This window comes from Purpureocillium takamizusanense, chromosome 5 (genome assembly GCF_022605165.1).
Source record: "Purpureocillium takamizusanense chromosome 5, complete sequence".
In the NCBI taxonomy this organism is placed as follows: Eukaryota; Fungi; Ascomycota; class Sordariomycetes; order Hypocreales; family Ophiocordycipitaceae; genus Purpureocillium; species Purpureocillium takamizusanense.
The window spans coordinates 2,183,047-2,200,760 of record NC_063072.1 but is presented as its reverse complement, the minus strand read 5'-3'; the positions used below and the strand labels follow the sequence as shown (position 1 = coordinate 2,200,760).

Genomic DNA, 17,714 nt, shown 5'->3' with positions numbered 1-17,714 from the left:
GGCCAGTCAGTCAGTGTCTGAGCTGTGTCGGCAGCCACCTCAGCCAGCCTCGCAGCAGGTAGCCACAGCGCGCGTCAGCCATTGGGGCGGGACCTGGCTGGCACAGCGCAAGCAATGGCGGCTCCCGGAAAACCGGGGCGCCGCTCCAAGCTCCCTTCCAACCAAGCAAGGTTCCTTCCTCCCGCAGCGCTGAGTTCCTTCCGCTTCTAGCGAGCAGAGCAGTGCACCACCTATGGCGGCCCGTCGTTGATCCGCAGCCTCCCGTGCTCCCGCCTCCGGCACCCGGCGTTGAAATTTCAGCGCCCGTCTTAGGCCGACTCCAAGAAGCTGCTTTGCTACCTTTTGCCGCTCACGCGATAGCTTCCACTTCGTCCTCGCAGCCGCCAGAGAGACGAATTGACCGCAATTCCGCCTCCTAGATACCCCTTTCGACACACATCTCCCCCAGCCTAGCCACAATGCTCCGACAAGTCCTCTCTTCTTCCTCCAGAGCTCTGCGCTCTGCCCCAAGGCTAGCCGCCGCCGGCAAGCCCCTGCTACGGCCCCAGTTCCAGTCCGCTGTGCCGTCACCGCTCGCCGCCCGGGCAGCCCAGCCTTCCGTTGCTCGCTGGTACAGCGAGGCCAAGGAAACGCCGGCCGAGGGCGACAAGGACAAGCCCGAAGCTACCAAGGAGGAGGGCGGCGACGCCGATGCGCTGTCGGAGCTGAAGAAGACGCTTGAGACCAAGGAGACCGAGGCCAAGGAGTGGAAGGTTCGCTCTCACCCGCCCCTGACCTGTTGCAAATAGGAGCTCTACTATAGACACGGCACGCTCACAAAGAGAGAATAGGACAAGTGCATGCGCACCGTCGCCGACTTCCGCAACCTTCAGGACCGCACCGCGCGCGAGGTCAAAACGGCCCGCGACTTCGCCATCCAAAAGTTCGCAAAGGACCTCGTTGAGAGCGTCGACAACCTCGACCGCGCCCTCACCACTGTGCCCGCCGACAAGCTCGACGCCGCCGTTAACCAGGACCTCGTCAACCTGTACGACGGCCTCAAGATGACGGAGAGCATCCTGCTCCAGACGCTCGCCAAGCACGGCCTGGAGCGGCTAGACCCGGAGGGCGAAAAGTTCAACCCCAACGAGCACGAGGCCACCTTTATGGCCCCGCAGCCCGACAAGGAGAACAACACCGTCTTCCACATCCAGCAAAAGGGCTTCAAGCTCAACGGCCGCGTCCTACGCGCCGCCAAGGTCGGCGTCGTCAAGAACAGCTAGACGAGTCGCTTATGACATGAATAAACGGCTCGCCCGTGCCGTTACGCGGGTCGTCGGACCACCAAAAACCGAACCATTGTACTATTATATACTGTTACTGTCGGGGATTATCCGGGCCGGCGTTGTTGGACAAGATGTAACATCATGCTCCTCTCATGACGGTGGATTTACGTTTCGTTTTCGAGCTTTTGCGTCTTGCATGGCGGGTGGACCAAGAAGAAGAAAGACGGCGATGCAACCTTTCGAAAGAATAAAAGGGGCAAAGGGTTTCGGGAGGACAGTGGTATTTTCCATGTACATGCTCATGCAGCCTGCTTCACGACGCGCCCCTGTTCCCCAGGTCGGGACGGACGCCCGCGAGACTACCTACTACTCCTAATCCACCCTGTGCACTCGTTGCACATGTGTATACCACCATCCATACTATGACCCTTACTGTTTTCTGACGTCGTCCACAGTTGTTGGGATCCAGTCCTTTGAAGACGTGGACATTGACGCCACCAAGTCCCTGCAAGACGGCAGACCGCGGGATAGGCAGCGTCTCCCAGACGCGATACAAGGCAATGTCGGCCGGGCCAGTCTTGACATTGAGGCGCTTTCGTCCGTTTCCCAAGGGCCCATCCGTCCTGGCGACTCTCTCGCCTCCGCAAAAGAAAAAGATCAAACAACGGTCTTGGACTGAGCCGCGCTCTCATCCAACGCCATAGGAGCTCGTCGTCGTCGTCTCCGCATCTCCTGACAAACAACGATCCCAAACCCAAACCAAACCCCCCCTTTTTCTCTCACTCGCTTCTCACCAGAAGCATGCGCATCACTCAGGCTCTCTCACTCGCGACCCATCTGAATCACGCGCTCACACAACGCGTCCAAATCGCCCTCCTCCAGATCACGGCCGGTCAAGCCAACAGCGCGCGCCAGGTCGAGCGCCGTCTGTCCGAGTGCGCGGTCCACGCGCATCATGTCCGTCACCTCGGTCCACAGCCTCACGGCCTGGGCCTCGACCTCGTCGGCGTGCGCCGCGACGCCGCGCAGCCGCGCCTCGACGTACCGGTAGACCTCCCTGCGGCGGCGGCCGGCCGGGTCCTGCTGCTGCTGGAGTTGCTGCTGCTGCTCTGCGCGCTGCTCGACGGCCGCGGCGGCCCGGGCGGCCTGCTGCACGAGCAGGGCGCGCCGGTTGATGCGCTGCGCGTACGTCCACTGCGCGGCGATGGCGTCGGTGACGGCAAGGTTGGCGGCGGCGAGGCGCTGGTGGCGGTCTTGGAGCTCTTCGTAGACGTCTTCGGGCGCGATGCCGTCAAAGGCCTCCGGGAGGTCCGGGGCGGCGAGCGCGGCCTGGATCTCTTCCTACGAGAGCGAAACGAACCCCAAGTCAGCGGTCGGCTTCAGGGCTCTAGGACATTTGTACACAAAGGGGGAGAAGGAAGAGGGTAGTGAAAGAAGAAGAACAGGACTTACATCGGTGATGGGAACGCTCAAGTATTCCTGCTGTGCGGGAATGGTCACCGGGCGAGGGTAGTGTCTGACGACACCGGCCGGCGCGATGCTCTCCAGCCAGAACTCAAAATCAAGATTGCCGGCGTAGCGAGCCGGCGGCCAGACCGTGTTGGCCTCCTCCTCGGCGTCGTCATGTTGCTGCGGAGAGTCGCGATCAGAGCCCGCCTCTGCAACGGCCGAATCCAACTCATAATCGTCAATCTCCTAACAGCGCTTTTTAGTCCATCGTCGCCACCCAGAGGCGCCAGACAATGCAAACACATACATCATCGACCTGTTCAGTTACTCCCTCATGGGGACCAGCGCGCTCGCTCTCTTCCGCGGCGCCGTCGGCCCATAGGCGGAACGTGCAAGGCGAGATACGCCCGTCCGCGACGTCGTCCTCGCCATCAGACACATCATACAACTCTACAATTTAAAAAAAACATCATGTTTTAGTTTGGGGGGTTTTTGTGTTGCGTGCCCGCTCTCTGGCTCATCATTGACGCTGAGCGGCATGGATTATGGTCCGCTTACCGGCAAACGATGGCTCCGGCTGCCTCTCCTGATCCGGGCTGCTCTAGAACTCGGCATCCGAGGGGCCTACTACTGGGTGCGAACCGTCTCGGTCAGTGCCACGCCGCGGCTTCTTGATGGGGTGCAGGGCTCCTTTACCGTCGATGCTGTGCTTGCCTTCGAGTTGCGCCTGGCGCTTGAGGCCCTGAACGATGTGTTCCGGAAGGCCAGCGTTGTTGTCATCGTTTTTGATGTTGTTGTTCGCCGCGCCCGCGGGGAGAGTCAGGTGCTCATAGTCTGGGCGAGTGATGGCAAAGATATCCTGCGTTCCTGGGTTGTCGTTGTCTGACTTTCGAGCGTCCGCCGTAAGCGATCTGACAACGCGTTAGCATTTACAATTTTTTTTTTTGGCAGGAAGCAAATCCAAGAGAAACGGAAAGAATAAGAAGAAGATACTTACGACGCATGATGCGCAAAAATGTTGGCCTCACCCGTCGACACTCCGGGATGAGTCGCCGCCTGATCCGCCGAGCCCGAGTCGGTGATGCTCTCTCCACCGCGCATGGCGCTGTACGCCATCATCATCGAGCTGCTCATGCGCCACTCGCCTCCGTCGATCGTATTCTCAGTGCAGCCTTCGACCCGATGGCACGGCTCATCGCTGTCCGACGCCGAAAGGGGCGAGGAGGAGGAGGAGGTCGAGGTCGAATAGTAGTCGGGCGACGGAGGAATCACCGTCTCCAGCTCGTCGGCAAATCTCACAGTCTTCGGGGTCGACAAGGCCGCCGTGTCATTAAACATGGCATATTCGCCTTCGGTGTAGGAAGCGACCAAATCTTCAGCTCCGTAGTCAAGCTCACCCGCAGGAGCAGCGTCATCGCTGAGGGAAAGGCCTTCGAGAGTGGCACGGGCACGGGGGTCGCCGTCGTCCGCCTCCATGGCGTGATCGATGAGGTCGTCCTCAGAGACCTGACCGGCAGCGAAGCCCATAGAATAACCACCTCCCTGATTGTAGTGGACGCCCTGCTCTATGAGAGACTGATCCGGGTTGCGATGCTCGTCGCCGTCGCCCAACGAAGACATCGTGACGCGTGCTCGTTTCGTACACCTGTCAAGGTTCAGCGATGGCCCGGTCGAATGGACACACTTCCGTGCAAGAGATGACAAACCTTTTCAGTTGCAAGCAGCTGTGCGTTCAAGAGTAGATCGATGATTGTGAGCTTGAAGTGTCAAGCGCGCCTTGGAAGCGGATGGAGATCTCGGCTTGCAGCAGCCACACACGGTGAGGTTGTGACGACGGAGTCCAAGTAGCTGCGCGTGGGATGCACAGAAGAGAAGAGGTAGGACTGGTGCAAGTGCAGACGCGTCTGGAAGTACGAGAACAACAAAAGGCCACCGGCAGAGAGTCGGTTCGTTACCGTGGCGCTGTGCGAACAGCTGCTTCGAGCGCACACCAGCAGGCACCAGGGCAACCACCCGCCTCGCTGGTTGCCCTGTTCTCATGGTTCAGATTTCACATGCAGGGGGTACACCGCTGAAGGTCCAACTATGTTGATATTGGCGCCAGAACCTGAGTAACGTGTTGCTGCGCCGGTAACTCCAACATCGTATCCCGCTCATGCACACGCACGGCTTGCAGACTCGAAACAACGCGCCCAAGGCAAGATATGCATATTCAATACAAATGCAAAAGTGCCCTCACTCCGGGCTCATCTCTTTCCCTTCTTTCCCTTGCCCGTCTTGGCCTTGGTTTCGCCGCCGTCATCGTCTGCAGCATCCTTGGACTTCTTGGTGGCCTTCTTGGCCGGCTTTTTCGCCTTGGGTTGTTTGATATACTTATCTTTCTTGAAGTCGATCTCGTCGTCGTCAACTTCGATAGGCTCGGCCACGTCCGCCTCGTCTTCCTCTTCAATAGCCTCTTCCAGATCAGGCGCCTCTTTGGTCTGCTTTTTCGGGGCCAGCACGTTGCTGGCTTTCATGAAGGGCACAGGGTGGTTCATGGCATTGTATCTGCGTCGCGTGTCAGCTCAGTGGTGCGCAGAACGGTGCAAGGAACAATAAGACTCACGTTCTGGTGAAGGCGGCCTTCGTCTTCGTCTCAATGTTGACCTTCTCGTCCGTCATCGGCCCGACGCCGAGCTCCTGGATCGCGTCAAAGTCCTCGCGTGTAAGGTAGTAGCTGTCCATCAATTCGATGACATCGTCAACGCAGTCTGTCCCTTCATTTTGCAGTCGGTTGACCATTTGATTCCACAAAACCGGCATGTACTCCTGGCGAATTTCGTTGTGATCACCCGAGGACTTGAGACGCATGTGAGAGTGTATCTCTCGAACATATCTGCCCAGTTTACCAGTTTTGCTGAAGTTGCCCAGCCAAGACGTGAAGTTGGTACCCATGAGTTGTCCGGCGATAAAGCTGGCAGGACGAACGGTACTGAAAATGGCATGGGTCGGCATCAGGCTCCAATGCTGTTGCGGACCATGGATCATGCGGTCCACCAGGTCACCGTCGCTGATGCTCTGCGCCGCATTATCGAACAGTTCCAGGGCCTTGAGGTTCTCCTCCCGTTTCGTGTAGCCCTTGCCGTTCAATGCCATGGGTTTCGTGCGCAGATAGTTCTCTTGAATCATGAGAAAGCTGAACTCGTGATCGTTGAAATACAGCTCAATCTTGTCGTTGAGCGTTGCTTTACTGGCGGGGGCAAACAGCCCACCGGCCAGCATCTTTTGACAGATGTCCCAAGGCTTCAAGACGACGTGCTTCTCCCAGGCTTTGGTCATTGCTTTCCCCTGGTCGTAATCCATGCTACTTTGGTCGAGTTTCGCCGTCGAGATCATGTTGATGATTTGTCGGATGTCCTTGTTGCTGCCCTCGATGAGTGCGTCGACCACGGGAACGGGCAACTTCAGCCCTTCTCGGTGGCAGATGGTCATGATCCGGGATCTAACTTGGTCGACAGTCGGCCGGTTGAACCTGATGTCAAAAGTGACATGGTCGAAAGGCTTCATCTTGGGCAACTTGCGTTCGTTGCAGATCAAGATGAGGGGGACTTCCGTAACTTTGCAGAATTTCGCCAATGCGCCAACGCCACCTCGATCGCCAGCAGACATGCCGTCAACTTCGTCCATGACGAGGACGATCTTCTTCTTCGACGTGTCCACAGCCTTTCCATCGCCCGCAAAGTACCCCAAGAGCGACGTGTTGTTCATCACGTCACTCACTCCAGCCTCGACGAGCTTCTTGCTTCTCGTGTCACTGGCGTTGCTCTCCAGGACGTCATAGCCCTCCAGCTTGGCAGCCAAGTGCGCAGCAGTGGTCTTGCCGATACCTGGCGGGCCAGAGATGATAATAGCACGCGCTCCACCCATGCCGTCTGCACCACGCCGCTGGAAATTGTACTTCTTCGACTTTGGCCAGTTCTTGAGCCAAGACTGAATCTTCTCGACCTGGCCTTTGTTGCCGCAGATGTGGCTAAGCTGTGTCGGCGCATACTTGGAGGTCAGCAGCTGAACAGTTGTTGTTGTAGGTTGTGGCGCTCGTCCGGTAGCGCCTTGAGATGCTGCGGCTTTCTTGGCCGCCTTTGCCTCGGCCGCCTTTTTGGCATTTTCTTCTGCTTCCATCTCCGCCACCTGCTGCTTCACCTTCTCCTCTTCAGCCTTCTTCTTCTCTTGCGCCTTCTGTGCTCCCTTGCCCGATCCTCCGTACGCAGGCAGCTTGCGGATAAGATCGAAGAGTCCGTTCTCATCAATGGTCTTGATGCCATGTGATTTGATCTTGGCCAATTTGCTTGGACCAGCATCTTCACCAAGAACCACGAAGCTTGTTTTGCTGCTCGGCTGACCAGTCACCTTGCCGCCGTAGCGCTTGACAAGCGCTTGGGCCTCGTCACGCCCAATCGTCTGCAAAACACCAGTGAAGACAAACGAAAGTCCACTGAGGCACTCCTCGGCTCCTTCTGGAACGTCGGCCATGCCTGTTGGTTGGGCCGACGCATTGCCTCCGCCAGCAGCTGCTTTCCGCCAGTCGAACTTGGCATTGGGGTCTTTCGGCGGAGGCGTTGGAGGGCGGACTGTGGCGACGCTGTCCAGAATGATTTGAATCTGGGAATCTTCAGGGTCGTCCGCCTTCTTGGGCTTTGGGGCTCGGGATTTCGCGGTGGTCGGCTTCTTTCTGGGCAATTCCTCTTCCTCTTCTTCATCAGAGTCCTGCGAGGGGGTTTTACGCTTCCTACCGGCAGCTGTGGTCTTTTCAGCCTTAGCAGATTCATTTACGTTCTTTGTCCCAGCGGACTGTCGCCCGCGAGACGCAACTCTCTTAGGCTGTGGGACAACTTCGTCCTCGGAATCCGACTCAACGTATTCGTCATTCTTGCGCTTGTTGCGTCCTTTGGCGTCAGCGGCATATATGTCATCGGGATCTTCGTCTGCATCCTCCATATATGCGTCATCGTCCTCCGTTTTGTGTTGCTTATAAGAAACCGCTTTCTTCTTTGTCTGAGTGCCGTTTGCGGCGGGAGCATCGGACTTTGAAGCCGACTGCTTTGTTCGAGGACTGGACCGAACCGGGACCTCTTCCTTCACCTGCGCCCTGCTTGCGCCTTTCTTCGGAGTCGTTGGGACTTTGGGCTTTTTGCTGTCATTGGTCGAAGCGAAATAATCGTCGGCAGAAATTGCAACTCCCTTGGGCTCGACATCTCTGTGATAGCGTCAGAGAGTATATCTGCGCTTAGCGGCCAAGCACAAACTCACGCCTTCTTCTTCTTCGGTGCCGCCTTTGCTGCGGGCTTCTTCTCTCTGCTCAGGGTCAGCCGAGGGGTCGATGTTGCTATCAATGTGAACTTACTCAACAACCTCGTCGTCCTCGCTATCTTCGATAACTTTGCGACCTTTGAGCGTAATTAGCATGCGACGACATGAAAAGCTCGAGGCGCAGAGCATACCTCGCTTAACCTTTGGCGCCTCTTCTTTTTTGACCGGAGCTGGTTTTGGAGGAGCCGCACCACCTTTCGGTGCAAAGAACGACCGAATGTCAGGCATCTCGTCCCCGAGATTGACGTCGTCGGATGTTCAAAAGCCAATTCCAAGTCTCGGGTCGGGACCTCGGGGTCCTTTTATCACCATTGGCGGTGTGCTGCCTGATGCCCGAGAGCGGTCGTTGAAGGCAGCGCGGCAGCCTGGAAATTGATGGCCTGGTGACGTGCACGCCAGACCCGCAGCAGGACGCGAAGCTGACGCGAAGTCCGTGACTTGAGCTTAATTGGCCTGTCCTTGGGCCTGAGAATTTAGGCCTATGAACCACCACCACTAATCGTGATGAGTCAGCGGTTTGACGGCGCTCAGCTTGACCTGCTGGGGAAGATTTTCCGGAGCTCGACGCCGAACAGCCTCAACGACGATACGACCAGCCGCCACGATGAAGTCCGTCAGCACGACGGCATTGCTCAATGCCTTCCAGGGATTGAGACTAAGTGGCTCTTCGCCGCTGCGACAGCTCAGAGCCCCGATTCAGCACGCATCGAGAACGGTCGCCGCGCCGTCACGACTCCAGAATGCGAGAGCTTTCTCTACGACGGCCCCGGTCCTGGGCAGCTGGCTGGAGCCGAGCCTGGATCGCAGAAAGAAGATGGCCAAGGGTCGTCCGCGCGTCGCAACTGGCGGCTCGACAAAGGGCACAACGGTCATATGGGGCGACTACGGGCTGCGAATGATCGACCATCACCGAAGAATCAGCGCTAAGCATCTGAAAATGGCCGAGGATACGATCAAGGTGCGGCTCCGAGGCGAGAAATACCGGCTCTACAAGAGAAAATGCTGCAACGTCGGCGTTTACGTGAGCGGTAACGAGGTACGGACTGAGCTGCGCTCGAGGCGGAACGAGCATAGTTGCTGACTTGCCCCGGTAGATGCGAATGGGTAAAGGCAAGGGCTCTTTCGACCACTGGGCGACGCGCATGGCCGTGAGCCAAGTCCTTTTCGAGATCAGAGGACGCATTCACGAGCAGATCGTGCGGGATGCGTTCCGTCTGGCGGGGAACAAGTTGCCTGGTGAGTCTTCATGCACGATTTGTGGTCAAATTGACTCGCGCTGACGATGCCGCAGGCCAATGGGAGTTTGTGAAGAGGGGAGATGCGCCGATGGTGGGCATCACGAAGCTCGACGGGGTTACGTTGGAGGAGCTCAAGAGACCGAGGCGACAAATCGCGCCTGCCGAGCTGCTGGAGGCTTCTTCGCCGACCACCATCACGGAGGCTGGGAGCACCTCCGAATCATCACGATGATTTTTTAGCTGTATTCATACCAAAGCGCGGTCATGTACCATATATTTTGTAACAAATGAGGCCCATAAAGGCCGCGAACTTGAACCATCGACCTTGTAGTGACAGATAAAAGCATTAGGCATAGTACTTGGTCAGCGTCACGACTCTAGTTGGGGGTCAAGCGGTCCAGTCTTGAGGGTATAGTGGAGTCCGCGGGCTGATACTCAACCCCAGCGGTGCGAAGTACGTACCATCTCCACCGTGGCCCAGCCCACCTGCCTTACAGTACACTTTACGCGCCAACGCGTCTCCAACGAAACCAAAAACCCACCGCGCCAGCTTCAACCTCCCAGCACGGGTGCCTTGCGTCGCAAAAATGGCCCTCATCGTCGACAAGCATCGGCCGCGGTCGCTCGAGGCTCTGACATATCACAATGAGCTGTCGGAGCGGCTCCGGTCGCTCGTAAGTCGACCACCACCTCGTCGTCGTTCCTGCACGGCCGGCCCTGCGCATACTGCCGCTGACAACCGTAATGTAGGCTCAAAGCGGCGACTTCCCCCATCTCCTCGTGTACGGTCCCTCAGGCGCCGGCAAGAAGACGAGGATTGTGGCCACGCTCAAGGAGCTGTACGGCCCAGGCGTCGAAAAGATCAAGATCGACGCGCGCGTGTTCCAGACGAGCAGTAACCGCAAGCTCGAATTCAACATCGTCGCCTCCATCTACCACCTCGAAATCACCCCTTCTGACGTCGGCAACTACGACAGAGTCGTCGTACAGGACCTCCTGAAGGAGGTGGCGCAGACGCAGCAGGTCGACCAGTCGGCCAAGCAGCGGTTCAAGGTGGTGGTCATCAACGAGGCCGACCACCTCACGCGCGACGCCCAGGCCGCGCTGCGTCGCACCATGGAGAAGTACTCGCCCAACCTGCGTCTGATCCTCCTCGCAAACTCAACGTCCAACATTATCGCACCGATTCGCTCGAGGACGCTGCTGGTGCGAGTCGCGGCACCGACGCACGAGGAGATATGCGACGTGCTCGCCCAGTCGGCGAAGAAGGAGGGCTGGGAGGTCGTCAAGGGTCTGCACAGACGCATCGCCGAGGATAGCGGCCGAAATCTTCGGAGAGCCCTCCTCATGTACGAAGCCGTCCATGCGCAAAAGTAGGTTGCTGTTCCTTAACAGTTCGTAGAGACGGGTCCTGACTAACATGACCTCTGCAGCGAAAAAGTAACGGAAAGCACGCCGATTCCGCCTGCCGACTGGGAGGCATTGATCGGCCAGATCGCCAAGGAAATCATGGAAGAGCACACCCCCGCCAGGATCCTGCAAGTTCGGTCGAAACTCTACGACCTGCTCACGCACTGCATCCCGCCGACGACCATCCTCAAGACCCTGACATTCAAGCTTCTGGCCCTCATCGACGACGGGCTCAAGAGGGAGGTGATCCAATGGTCAGCCTTCTACGAGCACCGGATCAAGACGGGCACCAAGGTCATTTTCCACCTCGAGGCGTTTGTGGCCAAGTTTATGCGGATATTCGAGATGTACCTGATGAGCATGGACATGTAACAGGGGAAGCGGACCAACAAGTCTCGTGGCGGAGGTATCGGAGTCTGGCGTGTGTTTTGGCTTTCTGCATCCAATTACTCGATTTCAAAACAAAACTTATTGGAGCCGCATTGGCTCGGGACGGGCAGGAACTCATCGTGGCCAGAGGCCGTGCATCGTTGCACAACGCGACCTATGTACTAGTTACCGACCCGTCCATCCCCCCATGTACACAGCATGATCTGGCAAATATATGCAAGTTGCAATCGTCCACAGGCTTTGCATGGTCAGGCTTCTTTCCTCTCGCATCGAGGGGCATCACCAACACTCGTCAGGCAGTAAGACGTCCTGTGACGCCACCTCACCGTCTCACCTCTTGCCGCCGCGCGCGCGTCAACACGTCTCCCACATCTCACGCATGCATCGCTGCGGCGATGTCAGACATGCATTACCTCGTGCAGTCTCGCGCCTGTGCAACGCCCAATGCGTACCACCCGCCGAGTCCCAAGACAAAAGGGCCCAGGGACTTTCTTCCTCTCCTAGTACTTCGTACTTCCATGTAAGTACGTACTGCTGCGCTTGTCACAACTCACATCGATGCAGGAGAGAGGGAGACACGGCAGCGGCCTGGCTTGCAGCCTGTCCGATGATCCCGCCCCGGGGAGGCGGCGGTGGGGACTTTGGACTGCAGCTTACTTCGGTACTTCGTACAGGGACGTGGAATACGTAGGTAGGGCTTTTGGATCTTGGGTATGGGAGGGAGGGAGGGGAGGGCATTGCGCGTCCCGTGCATTTCGCGCGCAGCGCGTCTATCGTCCTGGGGCGGCGTCGCCTGCAGGACGCTCAAGCCAGGCTCTGAGCAGTGACGGGCAGGAGAGGGAGGGAGGGCCGAGATGTTGCCACACTGCGTGGCCCCGCGCCCGTGATCCCGCCAGGGAGCGTGTTTCGCGTCGCACGCCAACATGGCAGTGGACACTCGTGAGGGGGGCATGACGAGGACGGGGTTTCACGACAAGACTTTCTATAACGTGTTGATTTGCAAGAGCTGCGGGTGGAAGCACCGTCATGTTTCCCCATTGACTGTTCGTGATGCCACATCTGCAATCGTAATAATGTAGTACATGAATTACAGTATATGCCGCTCCCCAACGCCCGCACCTTCTCAAACCACAAGATATATTAGCAGCAGTTCAGAGTCTGTTTCCACTCTTTAGCCGCCACCTGTTTCTACGACGACTTCCCAGGGGGTCAGGTCAGGTCTGGTCAAAAAGATTTTCGTCGGCGTCGTCAGTGCCCAGGCAGTTCCTGCAGATTCGGCGACCAGGGCTCCAGGGTCGTCATCGACGAGGGCGTGTAAGGCGGGAAGGGCGTCTTGCAGTCGCTCGGCCAAAAGGCCGGGGGAGGACTCGAAGTAGGAGGAGGCGGGGAGGCGGGCATGGAGACGCTCGCGGGCGGCAAGGGGTCGGCCGGCAGCTCCTGCACGGGGATGGTCGGCTCGGACTTGTCATCTGACCTGCGGCCTCCACGGCGTCGCTTCACGAGGAAGAGGGCCAGGAGGCCCGCCATAAGCCCCAGGCCGCCGAGTGTGACGCCGACCCCAATGCCAATTTTCGCGCCGTTGCCGTCCGACGAGCCGCCGCCCGCGGCGGTTGACGTCGACGTCGACGTCGAGCTTGCAGACGTCGCAGTCGACGCTCCCGTAGCAGTCGTCTCGAGGCTCTGCATGGTCGCCGTGATGGTGGTTTGGGCCGTCGGCTTCGCTATAGTTCCCCCCTCTTGTCAGCCACGCATCTCACAAAGGAGATATAAACTGGTACACGGGCCTTGAAGTAGAAGGGCTGAGACTTACTAGATTCGACAATCACCTTCTTGGTGTGCTCGCAGTCAGGCTTTGCCGACGACTCGCAGTAGAAAACGCGGTCGCTGTTGTCGCACTTGTGCATGACCTGCTGCCCGTCCATGACATCGTAACCGACGGCTTTGCAAAAGGGCGGGCAGTTGGGGCTCTCCCAAAAGGAATCCGTGCAGGCTCCGCGCGCGTACAGAGGTCCCTTGATCAAGGCCTCGTCCGTCACCGCCTGGCACATGTGGTTGCTCAGGCACGCGTAGCCCGTCCCGCAACACGTCGAGTGGCCGCTGGTGCCGCATGGGAACTGGCCGACGGCGACGCCCCCGCCAGGCCAGTAGCATAGCGGGCTTGCTGACCAGGCTGTGGATGCCAGCGTCAGGACGATGGTGATGATGGTGAAATCCATCGGAGTCTGCGGCAACACATCTATAACCGACGTTGTTGTCGTTTCAAGCGGCGAGCGAGGGTGAAATGGTGAGAATGGGTGAAAACCAAGGAGCAGCAGCAGATCCGCTCAAGGGGCCCTTGGCGCCAGGCACAACGCCCACGAATCGTGGGTTTGTTGGTCCGAGTGTTGTCCCCGGTTGCGCCATCCGTCTTTGTCCATCTCGGACTTGTGGGAGTTGAGTGGTTCGTGCTCTGGGAGGCGCCGGCCTTCCACCCTCTCTCATCACGACTGGGTGCTGTGCTTTGACCGCGCTAGTACAGCGGTACATAAACCTGGTGGGCATAATCAAGCAGGCTGCGCGCGAGCCGTTTCTGTCAGGTGTCTATGCGTCGTCTTCTCGACAAGAACGAGGAGTCTGTTGACTATCTGATCTGGATGTTCCATTATTAGCACGCTGCCAAGGGAGCAAGTAATTATAAGGCTGGCAAGATCTAACCTTACGAGGTAGGTGTGGGGTGCCTCAGCATGCACGTCTGGCGTGGCTTAGCTGCTCAAACCCAACAAGACAAACCCTGAGTTCAGCGTGAAGCACGGACGCCCTCGCGAGGACCGTCGCCTCTGGTACGTTGGCGAGCGACGGCAAACAAATGAGGGGTGGAAGGGGGGGCTTCGGTGAGCGCGCCACGTTCTGGGCTTAGAGAAGCCAGCCTACCCTGGAGACGGCGTTGCTTACCCTCCAGTCAACCCAGTCGCGTACTTCCACTAAGTAGCCAAATTATTGCGTAGACATACGTGTGATCATGTTCTTTTCGACCACATTCCCTTCCAGCAGGGCTTGCGTAGGACAGCAATCAGGTCCGGAGCAGCTCGTCATCAGTGGCTATACCATTGACGCCGGTGGCTTCACGCCAAACCACCATCGTGGAAAACGGATAGCTGGGGTGAAAGATTGTGTGGGTGAGTTTGGCTGGGTTCATCGTCCCAGGCTTGCCATCCCCCCCCTCAGCCCTGAGGCGCAAGGACGCTGTCGGTGGCGCAGCGCGGGAGGTCATGGGAACATCGTCTCCAATCGTCGATGCCACAGGCGGCAGAGGCGTCTTACTCGGCATCGTGTTTCCATACTTGTAAGTACCCCCGTACTGGGCGGATGTGGCGATCCCTAGGAACCCGGGCGCCCGCGCACAACTATGCTTATCTCGGGTCTACGAAGTATGTGTATACCCCTACTTCATATATTGGCGTAGCTTATTGGCAGCCGGAGGGCGGCTCAGCAGCGGGCGCAATGCAAAACCAACCTCACCCATGCTGCCGAGCCTGCTCCCAGACTCTCCTCCGAGCTAAGTTACCGTGTGCCAATGACGGACAGTCCGGGGCGGCCGGGTAAACGACATGGCATGCTAGGACGCCCTGACTCGGCGTCCAGGTCTACGCAGGCCAAGAAATGCAGCATAAACTGGGGGCGGTTGAGTGAGGTCATATCGGATGCGGGGAAAGGCCAGGAAGGGGCTTCTGAACAAGGTCTGTTGCACACATACGTACTACTTCGTACGTGTAGCGAGCACATCAATCCTGAAACCGACGGGCCATCGAAGGGTCCCAAGCCGTCCACGACTTCGGCCAGGAAGCACAAGGTGAGCAGTTTGCGCTCTGGGGCGCAAACAGTGGCCACCATAGACCGCAGCCGAAGTTTTTGCCGGGCAATTAGGCAATCAAGCCCGCGCACTGTAAGATTCATGGTGGTAGGTAGATGGGCCGTATGGAATGATGGAGTAGGCATCGTCAACGAGTGGTCTCGTTACATCCACGCGGGCAAATCTGTGACTGCGGGCGGACGAATTGAGTAATTCACTTCGTCTGTGCAACCCAGTGTGCCCCACGATGATTCCCAGAGGCCCAGCACCAGCAGAGCGCGGGAGACAACAACAGCTGTGGCGGGTTCCTGACCGAGCGTGAGCGTTTTTTTTTTCTGTGGGCATGGGCCGTCCCGGGTTCTCTTCTCTGACTTGTGACAAGTCCGACGTTTGAAAAGGTGCGGAGAGAGGGACGACAGCGCAGGGTTACGTTCCGTAGACGCCCACGCGGCTCTCGAGGGTTGTGGAGAGGCTTGACGAATTGCGGCGCGCCGTATCGACATTGAGAGTAGAGGGCAGCGATGTGGACGAGTGGTTTAGTGTCAGAGTGCATGCAACAACAGAGTGGGGAGGCTGCGGCTGGCTATGGGATGTACTCCAACAAGTGACAGGGCTGTGACCACGGGTTCCACGGCACAGGCCCGTCTTTGTGCAGCAGCCATGGCAAGCATGGCTTGGCCTCGATCGCCTGCCATCTTGCCTCGCCTCTCCTCTCCTCTCGGCTTGACGAGCCTGCGCTGCGCCGCCTGCGATGCAGGTCGGTTGCCATTGACGGCCCAGACGTCTGGAACTCTGGTTGCACGCGTGCTTGTACGACGTCGCGGACGGAGTGCTGGGCGATCCTTGCCGCAGGAGAAACGAGCAAGCAAGGCGCTTTCCTAGCCAGCCCGAACATGCAGATGCAGGTTGGCTGCAGCCGCTTAGTAGCTGAGTCAAGATCCTTTTATAGCCCACCACAACCTCGATGCATCCCCTACGCGCTGCAGTAGATCCTGGGGCATAGTGTGCGGTACCGTGCTGTACGATATTGTGCCAAGTGTCAAATGTTGATCGAGTACAGTACGACGTCAAAGGACTGTATGAAGCGGCGCAGCAACGAACAAGCGGCCCCCTCCTGGCACCGACAAGGACAGAGAGTGACAGAGCATGGCGCGTGGGATGGGGGCCGTTTCAGCGGCAGCCCCGGCGTGGCTCGCGCGGCAGACGGCCAGGTCGCTGCGATCCGCAGCCCCGGCGGCCAGCGAGAAGCCCCCGCGGTCCCTTCGCCCAATCTTCAAGGCCCCGCGACGAGGTGAAGGAAGATGGACGAGGCGACGGCCCGTATCCCACCCCCGCGAATTTGGTTCGTAATCCAAAGCTGGATCCTCGGCAAGTTGTCTCTGGGTAAGGGGACCCGACCCAGGCAAAGGGAATGATGAGGGCGTGTCCCGGCTCTCCGCTCGCGGTGGACGGACGGGCGGTTGTGCACCGCCGGACGACGCTCTCTGCCTCACGTTACAAATACCCGTGGTTAAAGTGGAGGGTGAGGGCGAGCTAGCAGACGGAACCGAACCCTGGCTTCGGGGGAAAGGATGAGACGTGCGGGCGTCGACAGTGGCGGCGTTGGGGCAAGGAGGGCGCCAGCACCCTTTGCCCCGGCTGCCCGAGCCAACCTGCGGAGGGGGTGCCGCAGCGGATGGCGATTGGATTGCCCAGCGCGTCGTTGGTTAGGTTCGGTTAAGTTAGGTTGGCGGCTTGCTCGCTGGGGGAGGTTGTGTGTGTTCTTGGAGGCGGACATGGTTTTCTTCAGGATGGGATTCGCTCCGGAGTGTGGCATCGGCAAAAGCAAGTTGGGCAAACGGCAGCGGGCAGGGCAGTTATAATCTGGCCTGACCTGTGCTCGTGCTGGTTGGTGCTGGGGTAGCATACTGTACCTTAGTAGGTAGGTACCTCCCGTGACGCAGGTGCAACCAGGAACGCTGGGTACTAGCCTACCGACTTGTTTGGGCATGCTTGTCCAGAGTGCTCTGTGAGGTGACTGGGACTGGGACTGACGGGCGTGGAAGCAACTGAGAAGCTTGATGGATGACGCTGCTCCTCGCAATAAGCGGCGGGCGGGACGCCCACCCATCTGCCAACCTACCCACAATGCCACCCATCCCGTCCCATTCCTCAACAGGATGCAGCCCGCCCACCCACCATCAGTACTTACCCCACGGAGGGGTAACGACTTGAAGTGACTGTCTGCACTCTGGCTCCTCCCCGGCACCCACCGGGGCTCGATTCGACTGACCGGCCCGCTGATGAGGTGGTCGCTGTTGCCCGCGTCGACGGGGCGCGACATGCATTCACTGGAACCTTGCCGCGTTGGGTAGATGCGGCGAGGATTGCAATCAGTGGACGGGGACCAGGCCCATCGTGCATGCTGCGAAGAGTATGTACATACGTTAGCACCCCGTCTGCATCGCCGCGTGTGCGCTTGGTACCTGACATGGCCTACCTTAGTAGCTTGCTTGCCTTGTGTGTTGTGTGTTGGAGTGTTGTGTCGCAAGAAAAGCTAACAAGGTGAGGTACTGTACGTAGCAGGTCAGCACCCTGTCTCCTGTCTCCTGCGTTGCATCCGAGCGACCATCTGACTGACGGTGCTAGTAGTAACAGACCAGACCTCTGATCAGTGCCTTTTCCACCTGCCGATGCTACTAAAAGGCAAGCCAAGGTCGGCACGCTGTCACAGCCTTCCATCTTTCCGGCAGAGACATCCATCCCCATTGCCGCACCACCGCACCCGCACCCGTACCGCACCACCAC

General features: G+C 58.5%; 6 protein-coding genes across 6 annotated transcripts; 3 read left to right on the top strand and 3 right to left on the bottom strand.

Moving 5' to 3' along the window:
- Positions 1-458: 458 nt before the first annotated feature.
- mge1 (GrpE, mitochondrial) lies at positions 459-1,262 on the top strand (the record flags this gene model as incomplete). The annotated part of the gene is made up of 2 exons (XM_047987611.1): positions 459-752; positions 831-1,262. 2 exons carry the CDS (start codon positions 459-461, stop codon positions 1,260-1,262), a joined length of 726 nt encoding a protein of 241 aa, XP_047843597.1.
- Positions 1,263-2,087: 825 nt separating this feature from the next.
- JDV02_006237 (uncharacterized protein) lies at positions 2,088-4,334 on the bottom strand (the record flags this gene model as incomplete). Its single annotated transcript, XM_047987610.1, has 5 exons — positions 2,088-2,606; positions 2,718-2,960; positions 3,022-3,164; positions 3,411-3,625; positions 3,712-4,334. The coding sequence occupies 5 exons, from the start codon at positions 4,332-4,334 to the stop codon at positions 2,088-2,090; spliced, it is 1,743 nt and encodes a 580-aa protein (XP_047843596.1).
- A 392-nt stretch (positions 4,335-4,726) lies between these two features.
- rfc1 (DNA replication factor C complex subunit Rfc1) lies at positions 4,727-8,490 on the bottom strand. Its single transcript, XM_047987609.1, has 5 exons — positions 8,192-8,490; positions 8,095-8,137; positions 8,001-8,045; positions 5,320-7,947; positions 4,727-5,261 (listed from the first exon to the last, which is right to left on the bottom strand). The coding sequence occupies exons 1-5, from the start codon at positions 8,286-8,288 to the stop codon at positions 4,961-4,963; spliced, it is 3,114 nt and encodes a 1,037-aa protein (XP_047843595.1). The 5' UTR covers positions 8,289-8,490; the 3' UTR covers positions 4,727-4,960.
- Positions 8,491-8,568: 78 nt separating this feature from the next.
- Positions 8,569-9,650, top strand: mrpl16 (39S ribosomal protein L16, mitochondrial). Its single transcript, XM_047987608.1, has 3 exons — positions 8,569-9,096; positions 9,155-9,296; positions 9,352-9,650. The coding sequence occupies exons 1-3, from the start codon at positions 8,665-8,667 to the stop codon at positions 9,528-9,530; spliced, it is 753 nt and encodes a 250-aa protein (XP_047843594.1). The 5' UTR covers positions 8,569-8,664; the 3' UTR covers positions 9,531-9,650.
- A 185-nt stretch (positions 9,651-9,835) lies between these two features.
- RFC5 (Replication factor C (RF-C) subunit) lies at positions 9,836-11,330 on the top strand. The gene is made up of 3 exons (XM_047987607.1): positions 9,836-9,972; positions 10,049-10,671; positions 10,732-11,330. Exons 1-3 carry the CDS (start codon positions 9,886-9,888, stop codon positions 11,078-11,080), a joined length of 1,059 nt encoding a protein of 352 aa, XP_047843593.1. The 5' UTR covers positions 9,836-9,885; the 3' UTR covers positions 11,081-11,330.
- Positions 11,331-12,086: 756 nt separating this feature from the next.
- Positions 12,087-13,928, bottom strand: JDV02_006233 (uncharacterized protein). Its single transcript, XM_047987606.1, has 3 exons — positions 13,793-13,928; positions 12,909-13,727; positions 12,087-12,819 (listed from the first exon to the last, which is right to left on the bottom strand). Exons 2-3 carry the CDS (start codon positions 13,312-13,314, stop codon positions 12,347-12,349), a joined length of 879 nt encoding a protein of 292 aa, XP_047843592.1. The 5' UTR covers positions 13,315-13,727; positions 13,793-13,928; the 3' UTR covers positions 12,087-12,346.
- Positions 13,929-17,714: the final 3,786 nt, after the last annotated feature.